This window comes from Athene noctua, chromosome 1 (assembly GCF_965140245.1).
Source record: "Athene noctua chromosome 1, bAthNoc1.hap1.1, whole genome shotgun sequence".
Taxonomy (NCBI): domain Eukaryota; kingdom Metazoa; phylum Chordata; class Aves; order Strigiformes; family Strigidae; genus Athene; species Athene noctua.
In genome coordinates, this window is record NC_134037.1 from 84298988 (window position 1) to 84317877 (window position 18890).

The 18890-nt window shown below is 39.3% G+C and overlaps 1 protein-coding gene across 1 annotated transcript in view; it reads right to left on the reverse strand.

The window, feature by feature from the left end:
- PCNX2 (pecanex 2) overlaps positions 1-18890 on the reverse strand; it is a 167704-nt gene that overhangs the window by 14221 nt on the left and 134593 nt on the right. Inside the window, exons 26-32 of the mRNA XM_074896744.1 lie at positions 17994-18247; positions 13567-13800; positions 11313-11416; positions 3766-3910; positions 2361-2591; positions 1735-2009; positions 512-696 (exon numbers count right to left, since the gene is read on the reverse strand). Of these exons, the coding sequence (XP_074752845.1) occupies positions 512-696; positions 1735-2009; positions 2361-2591; positions 3766-3910; positions 11313-11416; positions 13567-13800; positions 17994-18247 (1428 nt within the window). The remainder of the gene's footprint in view (positions 1-511; positions 697-1734; positions 2010-2360; positions 2592-3765; positions 3911-11312; positions 11417-13566; positions 13801-17993; positions 18248-18890) is intronic.

Sequence of the window (18890 nt, forward strand, 5' to 3'; positions counted from 1 at the left end):
ATTTTCTCTTGATAACTGCTGTATAGACTTCAGAAATTATTTCCTATTTGTTTGTTCTCCACATGCATGAACAGCCAAACCAGTTCCTCAAGTAAATCGCCATGGTCCTTCCAAGATTATTAAGATTTTTGCATATGTTCACTTCTGCGGTTCCCAGCCAACAATAAGGACAGGTTCACTGTGGTATGGGCTCCCTGCATCGCACATGTAGACTCCCTCCCATCTGCATTTCTCATTCTGCCATTGTTAGTGGCACCTCCTAGTCCAAAGGTTACACATAAAGGAGTTTGACAGTGGAACCTTTGGTGAATCACATTTATCTTATCCCTTCCCAGTAAATACCTGGAACAATATGAGGAAGGCATCTCCTACATGTTCTTGGTCACTAGGAAAAACAAAGCTCTCTACTTCTAAAATTACTTTTTGACTGGGTATGAGCACACCGCAACAGCATCTACCTATGTGGTCCCTCAGAAGACTACAGAAAAAGCCAAGTAAATTGTGCAAATACCTGCACGCTGGTGGACCTCTTGAGATGAAGCTTGCAACTGAGGAGTTCCATCTCTGGTAGGCTGCGAGCTACTGCTCTGGCTTGAATTACCTGTGGAATTGCTGCTAGACGAAGACCCCCCTCCACTATCCACGTCTTCAACGTTACCTCTCTCGTGGTGAGCTGCATGGCAGTCCTTCCGCATTCTGTTTGGGGGAACACACACATGGTCAGCCATTTATTACGTACGAAAACTTGTGCCACCAATGTTACGTGCCCTTAAGATATGTAGTTGTACTCTCTCATACCCCACTGCAGGTCTTTTGACATTTTATGAGATAACAAAGTGATGACATGGCAAGCTTACTTGGAACAAAACCATGACACAAACCAAATCTTTCCACGTCAGTGTTAAGTGGCTTTGGAGCCCTGCAAGACCATAGGATTCTATCTAATGTTACAGGGCTCTCTAAAGATCAACTTTTGCATGAGGTAACAAGTGGCAAAGCAGAGGAATGGAATGGAGGGGGCTCAGAGAGAATGAGCTGCATGGTGGGAAACTAGCATATTAAGCCATTAGATTTAATCTGGGAATTTCTGCGTAGGCCTGAGCATGCAAGCTGGCTCCCGTAGTCTCTCCATGGTGCCCTGCCTCTCCTCAGCCACAGTGGCAATAGGGCAGATGGAGGAAATGAGACAAGAGGGAGTCATTGCTGTATGCAAAGTGAATGTAGAAATGAGAGATGGAATGTGTCAGATACTGACCAATCATACCTAGGGGAAGTCAGGCAGTTTTGGTGGATAGTAAGTACATTTTTAGATGTGTTTTGGTCAAGAATAATGACTTGGGGATGATCCTCTATGCTGCCAAAGTTTTGGCACATCACCCATCATAACCCACCAGCACATTTACTCATGTTCTGACATGTCACTTGAGTTACAAAGAGATACCCTCATTTGCAAGGCATGAACAGTAAAATTCCCTGGAATAAGGGAAATGTCTGTAGTATTACATGATTTGATAATGAATCTTGCTGAACATGTACAAAGCTTTGCTTATAAAGCCATGAATGACTTAATGAATTTGATTTCTGCTATATCTGTAGGGCTATTTTATTATATTCTGAGTTATTTGCAATTTTTTACTCATAGATAACAGTATGGAATTACTCTCTTTTAACAGAAAATACAGTGGAACTGAGACGGCAGGGTCTCTATCTGCATAGCCAAAATTTAACACCTACCTTAACCATTTGGTTCTGAACCACTTTTTAATGTTGTCCAAACTGACAGGTCCCCCCCAAATGTTCCTCAGTTGGCTGTGTGTCCCAAGATACGAGGTGGTTAAAGGGGAAACGTACATTGGATATCCCAGTGGCTGATCACATGAAGAATTAATTAAGTTCCGCAAGACCTGTTTATTGTTCTGGATGCTTCCTCTCTCTGGGTTACGATTGCGTAAGAAAATCAGTTCCTGCTGCTGCCCAGCCCAAAGCCCTCTGACGCACTCCTTGTTGACCTACAGGTAGGTTAAAAACACGTGGATCACGTGAAAACATTTGCTACTTAAGGTGCAGAACTACGCAATCTAGGTAGAACAGCAGTAGCTGTGTGTGCAAATACCTCGTGTCTTTGCACCAACAGGTTTTATGAACTTGTGCAGCTATTCCCTGGTAAAGCATAGAAATGTTATTTCAGATACACAAACAAATGGGTACAAAATGGAAGTCAACTGAAGAGAGTTCCTTTTAGCCTCCAGTCTCTACTCTGATAACTACTATCAACCTCTCCTTTTGGCCAGATTACTCAGAAATAATATTAGTTGCCACATCCCTAAATTACTGCAATATTAGAAAAATGGTGTATGTACCTTGATAACCTTGAAGCTCAAGTAGCTTTTGTGGAGCATGATAACTTTATATTCATCTGCTCCTTCATCTACCACGTGTCTCAGGGTCAGCAGCTCCTCTCTGTTGGAGAGTACAGCGCTGCGCCAGGCTGGGTCTCCTTCGTGACAAATCACAACCTTTTCTTCAAAAGCTTGGATCGCTTCATACAAAACTGCTGGGTCCTCATACTCATCTGGGCAGGTGAACTGGTCCTGGTAGTACGAGAAAAGTATCAAAAAGGTCAGGTGTATTTGTGAAAACACAAAAACTATTAACAGTAAACAAAATCCTGTTTTTTGAACCCTTGCCAGCTGACCCCACAAGTGACTTGCCGTTTGATACAGTGTGTTTTGGGGGAGGTAGAACAACTACTTTAATATAGAAAGGTACGATTTTTGTTTTATTGTAACTTGTTCTGATGTCATATCTCCACTGGACAAAGACACTCAGAGCATGCCAGCTTATCCACTTTCTTTTTATAAAGCGGGAAATGACAGGAGGCAGAGCTTTTGGGTAAGCCAGAGGGAGACTGGAATCACCTCGGGCATTCCACAGTTCTTGTGGAAATCCTTATTTTTATTCATGGAAAACCACCAACAAAAGCACAGACTGGGAATCCATCAGCAGATACCACAATATTGTGTTATTACTTTAGCTGTTATGCAGCAATACGACCAGTGATAACATTCCCAGAACTATTTTGTCAAATTCCTGGATATTAATTCACGGCAGTTCCACTTCATTTATATTCAGCACAATTATAAATATCATGCATGATAAAAGTGTGTGATACTAAATCGTAATGCGCCAGAGCAAGAACAAAGTCAACTCCAAGCTATACAGGGGTTGACCTGAAGAAATTGGAGCAACTTCAGTGAAGATGTGCCAGATTTTTACAACTGAAAACAGAACAGGGTCAGAAACAGCCTAACATCATCAAACAAACAGCCGTGACACTAACCCTTCAAACCACTCCCCTCTCAGCTGTGTCTTTTAACATATGGAAGTGTTAAATGCGTATTGCCCTTCACAAAAGGATTGATAAATTAGCAATGAGATTAGTCTAATCAATGTATTTCTTTTCTATCTAGAAACCATCTTTATAGTATCCATTCAAGTAAAACATGACACGACGGTCAGTTTTGTTTTGATGAAAAATGCAGGGCCACGCTCTTCAAATGGGCAGCGAGTAGGTACAGAAAAGAAGATCAAGTGAATGCAAATTAAATAAATGCCAAGCTTTTCCATGTTGGTTAAGGAAGTTTCTCAGAATAAGACAACAAGTACTCCAGTTCCCTCTCATTTCTTTTCCTTTGGACAGTTTCTAAGGTTTCCCCAAGAAAACAGATACGGTAGTAAAAGTTAAAAATTTAAAACAGACCCTACCTGGTGTAGCTTCAGAGACATTCGGATTGCTGGGGCAACAACCTTATGCAATAGATCCATGTCTGCAAAGACCCACTCATCTTTTGCCGCTATCCGAAAGTCTCCTTTGAACAGTGCATGGAGCCCATAAAGAAAAGAGTCCAAGCTGTAAGAGAAAGGCAGCGGTCACTCCTGGAGCCATTCACAGCTCACCGACCACTGGCCCTTGTGGAGTGGTGCAGTAGCCGGTGGCCCTCCGGCCCAGGCTGAGCTCCTGCAGTACCAGGTATAAAGCAGGGGTCACATCGCACATTTCTAAATAAAAAACGCTCCGCAGGGTAGGTGGTTTCCACAAAACGAGCATGGCACCTGGAATGAAGGATGTCCTAAGGATGGGTGGCTGGGTCACAGGGTGCCTCAGGGTGCTGCTTCCCTGCGGCTGTGCCAAAGAGACCAGTCAAAGAGTACCAGCTGCTCTGCAATCCCTGTGCAGGCAACAGAACCAGCCCCCTCACTTGAAAGTTATATTGATTGGCCCTGTTACACTTAGCAGTTTTCCTTGCAAGGTAAAACTTTAAAAAAACCCCAGCTGTAAATAATATTTTCAGCAAATCTGAAACTTTTGTCATGAAACTCAAACCCAGACATGAACATTAAACCAGATGTACTAAGAAGAATACTAAGTTTCAGGAACTGCTTGGCAAACCGGGTGAGAGCATGAATCAAACAACAGGCATTTCATACTGAAACAATGAGCCCTAAAGCAAACGTGCACGGGGTTTTGCTTTTCTAATGTAAGAAACTAGATGTAACCAGTTCTGCCTGAGCTTGGGTGATGGTTTGCCTGGACATGAATTTAAACAAGAGGTAAAAGGTACAAAATTGAGTAGCTGTTAGAAAATGGTTGCACGAGGGCTTTGCGAAGAGAAGCAACCAGTCTTCAGCTCCAAACTGCACCCCGAATCACGAGCTTCCCATGACCCCTCAGCCACTTGTATAACACTTTATGTAGCAGGACTGCTGTCCTAATGCTGCTCTGAAGAAGTGATCTCAAAATTGAGGAAAACAGAACCATCTGTTAAAAACGGGCACCTCTTGCAAACCCACGGGACATGGTTTCATCTACCTACCAGGATTTTACTCACAACAGTTGATTTTTTAGATTGTAAAAACTCTGAGGAAAAGCTGCATTAAGATGTTAGCAGTTTTCATTACCTCCCAGGCTTTCTCTGGAGAACACATAATCTTTCCACATAATTGAGCTTTCTTAATTATTTTAGGAAAAGGAAAAGATCTTTTAAATTTTTTCTCTAAGAGATGGAGAAGAGAGATTGGGAGACTGCTTGGCCTACCTTCAGCTCAAATGCATTCTAATTTTGCCCTTGGTGAGTAGCACATTTTAGAAATTAAAATGGAAAGATATATATGTTGTTACCAGAAAAACAGCTGGATACCAATTTTCTCTACGAAAGCACCCTCTAAGACAAATCAACTAATCAGTGGGACCAAGGCCAGTCAGGAAGGCAGGGCTGCTGTTACTGCTGGGAACATGAAGAGTATGGGGAGACTCTTGTGAATTCTTAACTGATTTGCATTTATTAGTACTACGTTACATATTAAAACATGCCTATGTGAGACAGGCACACTCAGATCTTCAAAACATTCAAGTGCTGATGTCAATGGCAGTTATTATGTGTCTTCAAGGTGAGTCCTTGTCATCCTCACTGACTTTCAATCAATCATCTCCACAGTCTAGAAAATGATAATATACCCAAATCCTGCTTAATAGCTAGGAAAACCCTAGAATAAACAAACCAGTTAGGGGGAAAAAAATGGTGGGTGCAGCCTGTGTGGTGAAATATGTGACTATCATCTCCTTTGAAAAGGCTAGAAATCAGGAAGGGTCCTTTCACTCACCCACCCACTAGACAACATGCAGCATAAACAGCTGAATCCTTGCCTGGAAAAAACACTTCTGTATCTAAATATTTGTCACAGGATGAAACTGAAAAAACTACCCTGAACTCTGCACCTAATGATGATCTGTAGTACCGTTTTTCCCATGTAACACCCCCTGTATTTGCTCCAAAAAGTTGACTGGAATGAAGGGAGGAATAGGCAGGACAGAGAACTGTTTTTTGCATCATTAGAGGCTCTCAGAGCCAAATCTGAACACCAGAGCAGACGAAGAGTTTGCATTCACATCAAAGTGTCTTATAGGCATTGGCACATGCTAAAGAGGCTGCTGTGAACAGCAGCATCTGCTGAAAGCAAGGCCAAGACTAGGACAGCTATGCAAACTGCAGCTGAGCATCAGCAGTGGGAGCAGAGGGAAGCACGTACAGCTCTCACTGTGCTTAGTTAGGGAAAACTCATCCATTTCTCATCCCTTTGCATAATAAGTTCTGTAACCAGCATTTTTTAAAAATAAATATGACTGCTACAAGGAACAAAGCAGTGGTGGCAGTAGTTGTGAGAGGCTGAGAGACAATTATTTTATATATTGTATTTTCCGCCGGACAGGTCTGGATGAGATTGCTGTATTCACAAAACCGTGGACATCTTTTATTCTCCTGCCAATCGTAATGAGGCTTCTGGGTACATTCTGCCTATAATGTGACAGTACCTCAAGACATCACTTCTGTAACAGGCAGCCCTTAATCCACATAAGATACAGTTGTTTTTCTTCCCATTGTTATGCTCTCTCCTGAAAAGTCTAATGAGATTATAAGGAAGCTATAAAACCAACAGCTTTGATCTCAGGCCTGACTCGAGGTTGTTGCTGCTTTCTTGGCCCAGTTTTACCATACCTCAATTAGTAATCTGCTGTAGTTACAGGCTCATTCAAAATATTTTAAAAACTAGTTAAGGTAAATTCACATGCCAAAGAAATTACATTAATCAGGAAGAGACATAAGTACTATTTCTGGCAACATTTCTAATCCTCTGAGCTAAGAACCCAAAAAGCTGCTGTCACAAATGTGAGCTGTTTTAGAACAAGACTAGTAGGTGTGGGGGAACCACCGGCCCCTCAAACATGCAGAATGGAGGGGATTAAGTAGCACCACAAATCGAACAGAGTCAGAGCAAATACTCCCTCCTCCAGCATTCCTTACGTTGCTCCAACAGATGAAACTAAAAGCACTTGATGAAAGCCTGAAAACAGTATGGATGAAGACTAATGAGCAGGTGAATATATCTCTGTGTATTTTGCACAACAAAACCCATCATCTGTCTGCAGTTTATAGACCTCTCCCAATGTTAACTGTAGATTTACTTAAGGAATAAAAAAACATGCATGCCTGTGAGCTGGTAATGACCTGAATGTCATAGCTCACCCGAATGAAATACCTTCACTAGTAGCCCTTCTAAATGTGAAACTTTAGACAATAGTGGTTGTGAGCTAAGAGTCGAACTTTCCTCCCCTGCTCAGCTCTGGCAGACACAAAGCTGCACTGTCTGCTGGAACTGCCACCAGCCATGCAGCATCACCGGCAGCACTGTGGCACCATGTCCCGCACCCTCCACCTCTTTCCCCTCAGATGCTGAGCACTGCAATGTGGTGCCCAGGAGGGAAGGGGCAAGTGGGGCCAGCTGCTTCCATGGGCTTCAGCACGAGCAGTGGTTCCTCCAGGCAGAGCCCTTCCTTGGCGTGACCCTCTGTCCACGCCGAGTGATAGCACCCAGAGGGAGCTGAGGGCACCTGAGCATCCAGGCTTGCTAGTGTGGGAAGTATCTGATGAGAGATGCTTTATTAGGAGATTTTTATATTTTTCCAGATTTGAAACATATACTAAACATTCATGTATTAGTAGGTCTGATGAGAGGTGCTTTATTAAGATCTGATCTTAGTATCTGATGAGAGATGCTTTATTAAGAGATTTTTATATTTTTCCAAATTTGAAACATATACTAAACATTCATGTATTAGTAGGTCTAGTGGTTGACTAGGATTATTAAGTAATTCTTTACAAATGCACATCTAAACATATCACTCTCATCTGAATAAATGAATGGTAATGTCACGTCGTTCTTCAAATTTCATTTTGTGTAGGATGCCTCCTAATGACAGTTTAAAAGAGCAATTTGATTTGCATAGCAATGTTCTGCCTTCTTAATGAATGCATTTATTGTGTAATCTAGTGTTAATGTTGGGTTTCTACTGACATTTACATGAACAGGTACACTGAATAATTATTTACATACATTATGTAAGAGCATTTAAAATCTTGGTTTACACAGTGACATTTACTGATTAATAGATTAGTCAAAATCATGTGTACATGAGTGCAAATTGATAGTTTACATACACAATGTAAACCTGATTCTCAGTTCTGTAGTGCACACCTCAGTGTAACGTTACCTTTGCATTACTATTTCTGTGCAGCACTTGGATGACTGTCACTCCTCATGACACAGCAAGGGCTAGACTTAGTGCAGAGGAAGTTTCCTACCACCTGCACAGTTACCCCAGAGAGCAAAACATGGACCAGAGAGCACAGATTCTTGGCTAGTTTGCTCACGTTGGACATATATGAAACTTTAAATAGAAATAAGTGTGAGGAGAAGACTACAATGCCTATCTGGCCATTACATCTCAAACTCATCAAAAAACCTGTAGGAATGTTGTACACAAGATGCATTTGAGTGTGACAGAGCATGTGTTAAGAGCCCTGATCTCTTACCAAGTGAGCCAGCTCCCAACAGCCGTGCACGTGGTACATCCCCCTCATGCACACAGACGGCTGTGGGACTGCCTGTTCTGACACCATCTCTGCAGAAAACTAAAACCGTCTTCAGCACCAGTAGGCTCCAAGAGGTCCCAAAAATATCCTGACACCTTTTCAAGGAAAAAGACTGTGAAACATCACCTAAGGAACAATCCCTCCAGCTTCTGAGGATCTTAAGTACTTCTCCTCCATGTAACCGAATGCAGAACTGCATCAGCCTGAGAGCTGGGGGCAAGGACCAGCAATAATGCTCTAAACCAGCCTCCGTAAGAGCTGCTGTTATCTCCATCAAACACAGAGAGAGGGGAAGGAGACCTGCCTTCAGTGCCTGAAGTTAATCCTGGGGAACATGGGAACATCTCCTTCTGGCCTCAGCAGTGTTGCACATGTTGGACAAAGTCTCCTTCCCCCTGACACGCCATAAAATTGTATTCCTATCGGAGTCTCACTGACTGGTGGCTTCTTTGTGTTTAGGTAAGCTGTGAAGATCTGTGTGAAGCAGTAAACACAGTAAGTACGGTAAGAAATGCCCTCTGTGCTGAAGTGAATGTATTTAGGTCATTTTTGCTGATAAAGGTCTTGATGTCAGGAGGTGGCATACCCACCTTGCTCCTTAGTTAATAATTTCTACTAAATTATTTTTGACAATTATAATAAATATATAAATTATTTAAGACAAGAATAAACGTATCTCACCGAGATAAAGTCATGTTTTGTAGCTGTAGCAATTTATAACCTGAATTGTGCTACTTAGATTCCTTTTTTTTTGCCCCAAATCTTCCTGACAGTTGAAATGTATTAAAGGTAATTTAACCAGGTGGGTAAGTGACACAGTTTTTCCACAGTGAAACTTTTCTAGGGAAACCTTTTGTGAAGTAGCACTGAAAAAGATACTGACAGAAGCTTCCACTTAATCCCTTTTATGTCACAAAACACATTTTAAAAATACAGTGATTGAATACTGCCCTGGAGCACTTGCTTAATAAAAAGAAATCCAGGATGTAATTAAAGATATAGGATTATATAGAATAGATTCAGAAAAAACAAGAATAGAGCTGTGCACTGCAAATAAGTAGCGCATTTTTTGCCTTTCTGTAGACCTCTTCTCCCCACAAAAAGTATTTTTAAGTATGGAGTGTCCACTCACCAAAAGAGAGGAACTAACTTGGTTCATTGGTAATATTCCAGATTTTAAAAAAATATGGTATAAATGACTCCTTCAATTATTATTAAAATCTTTACAGAAGACTTTGCAAATAATTATCCTCAACATTCAAACTTTCCATGTTAAGCTTTAGAAAGTCTCTGATAATATTCTCTCTTTACATTAGCTACTAACTATGTAAGCCAGTACAAATAGGTGACATTGTTGCTGTGTTTGCACTAGCGCCAAAACACTGTAATGAAGATTTTAAGATCTGGTGGAAAGTATGTGCAACATGATGACAGTTTTAGGAAGCTTTTGTGATATTTTTAGATGCATTTCTAATATTGCTGTGACGTATCTATTGCAGGCCCAGATCAAAATCACTTTAATCTTTCCTCAAAAAAAAAATCATAAACGCACAACAACTTTTATGTCTCCAAACTCTAAAATTTGGATCATGAAAAAAACAGGGCAATTTTAGAAATATCAACGACTTATTAAACATCACATTAATTTGAGTGCATAGAAACAAAGGAAACAAATCAGAAGAAAACTACTACAGGAAGGGAATGTGCAAAGACTAGTGAAAAAAGAGATGATGAAAGCCACTTTAGAAAGCAGAAGGAAGCAGCACACCAAGAAATAAGTTGTGTGGGCCACAGACATAACTGTATTTTGCATAACTGATTGAAAGAAGGAGACATAAAATCAAACGTTACAAACATCTCAACAGATAACAAAGCTAGAATGAATATTTAAAAGGACTGTTTTATAACACAAAATGCATTCAAAATCACACACGCCGTCTTTGCTTGTTAGTAAGACAAATCCTCTCTAAGGAGCATGTTGATAGAGGGCTAGCTTTGCTCACGGTTTTGTGCCAATACAGCAAGGTCACTTAGAAACTGTATTTACTCAACTTCTCTACTCTTACTAAATGCTTGTGAACACAGGGAGCTCAAATACATCTAATAAAAATCTAAAATTAGGTAAGAAGTTGGATTTTATTGAAATAAAGATTATTTTATTAATAAAATGCCTTATCTATGTAACAGTGTAAATGGTACTTTGTAGAAGTCAAACAACTCAAAATTCCTAGTGAAAAGGGAAGAATCCTTAATGAAAACCTAAGGTGAAGAGCACATTCAGAAGCAGTCTTAACCAAGTGTATTTTAATTAACCAGACTTTCTAGAAGAAGTGTTCTGAATGAGTGAATGAGTAAGGTAGACCGAGAACAGACAAAGCTGTGGTCTCAAGAGATGTGAGGTTCTCCCTTCCTCAGTCACCAGAATGAAGTGGCACAATGAACAAGAATACAGCCCTGAGGAATCCAGGACCCTTATGGATTTACTATTATTTAGCTAACTAGATGTTGGATGACTTAGCAGTTTCTTCCTCTTCTGGAGGAAGCCAGCATTTCAGTAGCCAGGCCAGGCATGAGTGAACACAAGCAATCAGTACCCATTCTTTCAATGCAAAACTTGCTTTGCCCTATGAAATAAAGACTGGTATTAGTCATTTAGCCAACTACCAAAGTAAAAGATGTCCAGGAACGGCAGAAAACCAATTATTTTATGGAGGAAAGAGGCTCTTCCTCTTGATCTAAACTTCTGTTGAGATTCCACATTAAGTGAAAAAATACAAATGGGTCTTTGCTTTAAGATGAGGAAAAGGGGTTCCTAAAAATTACCTGATGGCCATATTGTGAGCTGCAGTTCCCAAAGCTCTTCGACCCAGTATACACAAGGCAAAGGAAAGTGTCACTAGAGGAGAATCCTCATCGCTGTCCAGGTGCTACAAAGTTTTAAAAATAGCTTGTTATTCTAAATGCAAATATCATCTTTAAAAGCACTGCAATACTATAAACAGTAACATTAATAAAATTTGCATGTAGCTGGACCTACACACAAAAAAGTTCTTTGCAATTAAACAGAACAAGAAGGAAGATCATTGCCATCAGAGGCTTTCTGCAAAATGCAAGCTTAATTTGCCCACTGGCTAGAAACAGAACATTTTAATCTCAGATGGCGAGAAGCCAAGGGAGGGGAGCTTTGTCAGTGGTGGGTTTTTTTTTATTTGGTTTCTTGGTTTTGATTTTTTTTCCCCCCAGATCTGACATTCTAAACCAGAGCAGATTCCTTACTGCTGAGAAAGACTGCAACTGGAGGCAGACAAGCCCCTTTTCATGGGACACAGTGCCTATGAAACACCACCACAGACTCCAAAAGAATGATCTATTTGGAAAAATTTGGAGGAACAAACTTTTAGTGAATAACAATATATATTGAAATTGTATACCGTTGATGACACTGACCTCACATTTTAACAATCAGTCAAAACATTTAGTTCACATTTACTAGCTCAGGAGATTTTCTTTACTGAAATTTTTGCAAAGAAAACTTTGCTATCAAGCCGGAGGAAAAAACTGAAACAACCCCTCATAAATGTGCACCTTTAGGAGGATACAGACTATTATTACAGTCCATGCAATGAGTGATTTCTTAGAGCTTTCTTTGACTCTCAAACTGAAGCCAATTATAATGGAGAATAATCCTTCTATAAAATACATTGATTTTCAGGGCTATGTGTACACTAAAGCTTTTTATACATCTCAGCTCCTACATGAATTTTACCTCTATACAGTCAGTGAATTACAAAAACAGAGGTAAAAGAAAAAGGTGTAAAGAATTATAAATATGCATGTGTGTGCACACTAGTGCAAGCATTTGTTTGCCCTTTTAAGTCTGAGAAGTTTCAAGTCTATTGGGCATCCCTAAATCTATTATGCTATTTGAAGGTCTCAGCCACATAACAAGTGAAAAAGCATCATTTAAGAGTGGCTCTCCCTGCACTGTGCAATTCTTTGTGTGTCAGAACTTGGGAGCTGAGACATGGAGCTGGGAAAGAAAGGAGATAAATACTCTCAGTAGGAGGAGATGGTGGGGAAGGCTCACAGGACAATTCAGTGAAAACCGTATCAATATAATGATATGCAGAGGAACTAGTGAAATGGTATTCAGGGTTAGAGACATGAGAAGGAACTGAAGTGGAGAAGAAACATTAAGATTCAGCAGTGTTATGCCAGCTAAGGTCAGTGGTAGCAAATGCAATGTGCACTCAGTGATCCTGAATGAAAAATGCGCAAATAACAGCACATAGTGGCCAGGAAAGATACACTTCTCATTTTTTGCCATAATCAGCAAAAATCAGAAAATTAAATCAAAGGAATATGCGTGTTTGAAACTGTAGTCTCCCTCTGGGCTATTTTGAGTATTCCATGGAAATACAGTAGTGCATTTCCAACAAATGACTGCTGACCATGAGTAATCTTAGTGGCTCAAAGCATGGGAATGCATAGCTGTAAACCTGCCCTTGACCTTCCAAGAGCTGCGAGGCAATTTCACACAGTTTTGTGACATGGTTCACATTTGAATTATGAGCTCTCAGAGGTGACCTATACTACCAGTGAGTTTGCTATGCACTTCCCTACCATTTGAAGACTGTACCCAAATATAGGCAAATTTTCAGAAAGGATACACAAACATCACAAACATTTGGCAAACACTGGGAACACTGAAGGAATCAGTAATGCTCTGATGACATTCCCTGAATTGACTCTGCTCTAGCAGTACTTCTGTGAGCACTTGTTATATCCATGCTTTCTAAAGCTGATGTAATTAATGGCATTGGAGGTGTGTGCAATAAGGAATTGGTTCAGTATTCAAAAACACTCCTTAAAACTCTACTTTTTGCACAAGGGTGGTCTCCAAAATATGTTTTTTCCATTCCACAAAGCGTATATTTTCCTTTCATCTGACATCTTAAATAAATTTTATTGTATTAAACCTGAGCAAGCAAGAGAGTAAACATGCATCATTTAACTCCTATCCCAAGAATTAAAACTACTACTACTAAAAAAAAAATTTAAAAATTGCAAGCCTTACCTCCACCCTTTTTCTAGCACAGAACTGAATCCAATCCAGATAAACACTACAGAAACTGGCTCTTGTTATTCCTTGGAGACACGGAACATAATCTTCATCGATGTTAATGTTAAACATTGCAAGGTCACGTTCAATATAATGCCACTTTGCATAAGGCTGCAGTATCTTTTGCATGGATTCATCTTTTATCCAGTCAAGGATTTTGGGAGAACTTGCTGTAAAGTATATTATACTCTGTTGAAAAAACACGCAAACGTTAGTCACTCTATCTCTGATTAAAGCAGATGTATTTTACACAGTAGAGAATAAATCAAATAGGACCACATTAACATATTTTTCCTATTTTTTACTGCTTGGCATCATTGCTTCACAAAACTGCTCAAGTTAGAAAGATTATAATAATTGATATCTAAATAGCAGACAACAGAAAAACAAGTCATGTTTTTAATACCCTTCTGCCTTACGGGAAAATTAATAAAACAATAGACTATGATAAGAATACAGAGTTCCAGCATTCAAATGTGTTAATTACTGAATATTAGTGGGGTTCTAGACTCTACAACCAAGAAGGTGATATTGGTAAAAGTTTATGCATATTTTGAAAAAACAGTTATAGATGGTCACATGCTCAAAATAGGACTCTCTTTCCTCCACGGACTTCCTGTTTTATGGGGATGAAGCTTTCCTAATTCTTTAACAAAAACAGTTCCATCATGATTTAATCACAAACATGAGATTTGACAGATGTGTACAACACAAGTCTGAAAACCCTTGTTTTAATTGCTGTTTTCTTTCTGCATTTAGTAGTGTCACTATTTTTGTTATTTGTCGATGAGGCCAATAAAGAAGCTGATATCTGATGTAACTGAGGTTGCTTTTAATGCACTGAAGGAGGAACATCATTCAGAAGGAGCTCTTTTACCAAATGCAGAAATATTAAAAAGCAGCAACACTCGTATCTTATAACTGTGCCCGAGTTTCTGAGTTTAAGTTCTTCCAAGCGCTCCCTGGAGCCATTAAAATAATAACAAATAATAATAAATAAAATATTAAAAAAAACCCAACCCAAATTTAAAGCGTACTTTCAAAAGAATATGATACTAAAGGAGAAGTTCCAGTGCTGCAAAGGAAAGTGGCATCAGCTGGAAAGTCCCATTATAATGTTTTATGATTAAAATTTTTGTTTTAATAAAAGATATTAATTTAGAATTGGATTCCAAAGCAAATGAGGGGCAAGTGGACATGACTGAAAATGATGTAGCTCTACTTTACCCATCCAATGGAAATATTGTTAAGCAAATAAATGTATAAAATGAAAATATGATGGATTAAAAAGGGCAGAAGCACTACCAGCCCTTTTAAAAATCCCAGATGCCCTCCCCAGTTAATCCTTCAAGTTGTACAAAATACACAAACAAGAGGAAAATTAAGCTCCAGAAGAAAAAGACAAGTCAGGCAGATACAGACTGAGGATGGACCCTTAATTTCTTGGCATGTGGAGAACAATACACCCTTTTAAAATGATGCATGCAGAAACAATAGGAGCTGAAAACACAGTGCTTACTGAATCCAGACTTCTTGAATACTAAAAGATGTTTAAATAAGAATATATTGAGAAGAGATGGAGGAGACACAAGGGAAAAATATCACAGTAGTTGGGCAGGAAATGATTTCAAAATGTATGCAGAAGGGCTACAGAAGCTGACCCACTTTATTTGTGGAGAATAAAAATCCTTTCATAAGAAGAAATACGGGCCTTTCTAGGCTGCCAATGAAACTGCAAATGAAATAAATACATTAGGAATAAGACGCTCAGTGCAACTCATTGTTTAAAAGACCAAAATGGTAATGATTCTTCAAGGATAGGAGACCTGAAACAAAGCAGGCTCTTCGTTGATCTTCAAAATAGAGAATTATTACTCTCACCTGTGTTTACAAAGAAGCAGATACACCTGGGAAAAAAAAAATCAGACTCGCAATCAAGATGTAGAAATAGCAAAAACTTCTGTCACCTAATTAAATTCTGCTTAGTTGCTCTTCCTAGATATGTTTTGTGCACAAGTACATCCGCAACTATATGGCAATTCAGAAATAATATGGTAAATATTTACAATATCGTAAGCTGCAAAGAATAAACTAGAAGCACTCCAAATGCTCAGTGCAATGGAAGTGCAGTTGCTGCAGAAACTCCAGCCTAAGTGTTTTCTAGGCTTGTGATTTATGTGACCTGAATACTGCATTAACTAGAGTTGTTCTTACAATTAGTCTCCTACACAGTTAAAAAGAATGTGTCAGGGCTTTAAAATGTTCACAGTGAAATTACACAGGGTCTTTACAGCTCAAGATTTCCTCATAAGAGCAAGCTGGGGAAGGAATGAATTCTCACCTCTGTTTCTGATATTGTTTATCTGGATGTAAGTACTAAATAAACGGGGTAAAAGCAGATCTGATACATAATATAATCTTCGCACCTACTAAGGCTGTACTAAGGATTTTACTAAATCTTATCAAAGATCCTGTTTATGGAAGAAATGAATAACTTGAAGAATATGAGAAGAAAATCTCCATATAGCTTTCTTTTTGGAAGTGTCATTCTAAGGAACGGATCTCCTGAGCTCACTCTCCCTTCACTGAAGGGAGCCCCAGCCCAGGCTAATATTGAAGCTGCCAACAGTTTATTATTATTTTCTGTTCATCCTTCCTGAAGAAGAGAAGTAGATTAAAGGACTGACACCTTTCTGAGAATGAAGATCTGTCGATGCAGTGTTATAGTACTGGCTCAACTAAATCCAACCAAAAGAGATTGAATTTTTGCACCTTCAAACCCATACGTGGTGGCATTAACAAACTCTGCATACAGTGGAGATGGAGCTATAGCGTGCCTCAGTAGTGTGGAGATCCTTTAACCCACCTCCCTTTTACTCAAAACAGCATCAGTTAACCACACCTGTATCGTACTGGGACAAAAGTTTGTCTAAGCCATCTTACCCATGTAAGCTTCTTCTCAGGTATGTCCAAAACCAGAAGCCCTGAACTACCTTTTGGTTAAGTTTTACTTCCCACGTGATGAACCTCACACTTTACACAAGTCCTCCACATATTAGTTGATTTAAAGGCACTAACAAAGTTCCAATTTACAAAACACGGTTCTCTACAGGTTTAAACTAATAAGCTTCTGATTCGATTGCAGTTGAGACTGGGATTTTTTTCAGTATCATTCATCATCATTCATCATCAAAAGCTGAGTCATCTTGCTTCAGTTTATGTTCAGTTTATTCAGGTTGCCTTTTAAAGTAAAGTGAAGCAATTGTAGCAACATATTCATTTCAGTTTAAATAAGGGTTTGCTTTTCTTAGTTGAGATAAATTGCTTAAAACTAATTTAATTTATAGCCACAAACCCCCCTTCTAAGACAAAAAAATCATGCTCGCTGCAGTTTTGTTTCTAATATTAGTTAATTAAACAAAGCAGGTTGGTTACCAGGCCCTATTGCCTGTAAAATTATTTTGCAAAGTAATCAACTGGATGATCAAAGCAGCTTTGTGAGGCAATGATCTTGGTTTTACTGCATTGGCTCTCACTTGCAAAAAAAAAGTTGATTAATTTATTTACAATATGTCTTTCTCTAAGGTTGACAAGATTTTCACTATTGCAGAGATGTAAGTAGGAAGGAGTTGTCAAGGATGGTTGGGAGCTTTAGTGATGGCTTCATGGTAGTACCAGTGGCATAGGAGGCAGCATTTGGCTCTTGTTTCAGTAGAAGACAATAAAGCTCAGCAATTTCTTCATTTGCTGGACTGGAAACAGGATGGAGATGTCTTGCTAGACTATAAGGTTCAATTATTTTGACAAATGATTATCTTGTGGTCATTGTGATCTTAATAACTGCAAATACAAAAGTGATATAAAGGAATTGCTGTTTAATCAATGGAATACAACAACTTCAAATGTGTTGTGGTATATATAAAAAACCAGCAGGTAAGAAGGAGGTTTGTACTACTAAAAAAGCACATTTGAGAAACAGCTCTTCAGAGATTTCCCAAGAACTTCATGCTTGTTGATTTTTATTTTCCAGAAAAAACAGAGGAAAGGCCAAGTCAAGAAGAAATAACAAACCGTCAGTAAAGTTTTGCTTTGTAAGAATGCTTCTTCTGACTTTATCACGAGAGGATTTTAACTCACCTTCTTGATTTCTGCTTAAGCATGCCTGCGATTTTCTATACTAACTATAAGTGGTCAGAATCAAATGTAGCAAAGGGAGAAATGAATTAATTACCCCTATCTAACATCAAATCAGTCTGACCGCCAGTAGTGCAGATGAATAAATATAAAGCCAAAAACTTGAAACACTCTTTCTTCTATAGACAGTCAGCATTCTATTTGACAAACCTGCCTAGGAATGAAGTACACTTTATCAAAGAGTTTACCTTTATATAGTATCTGATAAGTATTCTCCGCAGATCGAACACTTGCAGCATTGTTGCAGCGTTGTTATCAATGATGCTATACCCTTCCAGGATGTACTGGGTTCGTGTTATTTCCCACGTCAGCCATCGGAGGTTAAAGGCTGCATTACATGATAACAAGTGAGGCAAGTGCCCTGGCTTACAACAGCAGCAGCCTTCATTGTCTTCATCTCCTTCTGTTATAGCTTCCACTTCTCTCTGCTGGCAATATGTCCCTTGGCAGTGAGAAAAAGAGAGTATGCTGCCAGTTATTGGGGGATGAGGAAACAAAGGACTTCTTCCAAGCTGAAAGAGTATGACTGAAGGCTCTATGCACTTAGCAAAAATCTAATAGAGCTACGGCAACAACTTAGATGTGCCAATTGATCCATGGGCAGTAGCAAATAAAGAGCTGTACATTACTTATTTACCATCACCTTTAAAAGCCAAAAGGGCCTGATCTAATGTTCTAGGCCTAATGGTTCTGAGCTGAGCTAAACCAGAGACTACATCTTCTGCCTTAATAAAAACTCACCAGGAAGCAACACTAAGGAGTCTCGCTCCATCAGGCACATTAAACAAATTGATCCAAATCTCAGTCTGCTTCTTCAAATAACATACAGGATGCAAACAAAGGTTTTACAGTGTGCCAGAGCACTTGTGAAATCTGTGGTTTAGCAAACTATCTTGGAAAGCAGGTTCCAAAAATAACATCCACCAGGTTGTTCTCTCTCCCACCACTATAAAAGCTACTCTGGATCAGACATCTCTAATGAATAGCACTAGTGGCAGTATACCATGAGGACAGAAGAGCTTTCTAATTAGCCTATTAAGCAGGCTTTAGATCAAAATAGAGTAAATCTTTCTGAAAAAGAGATG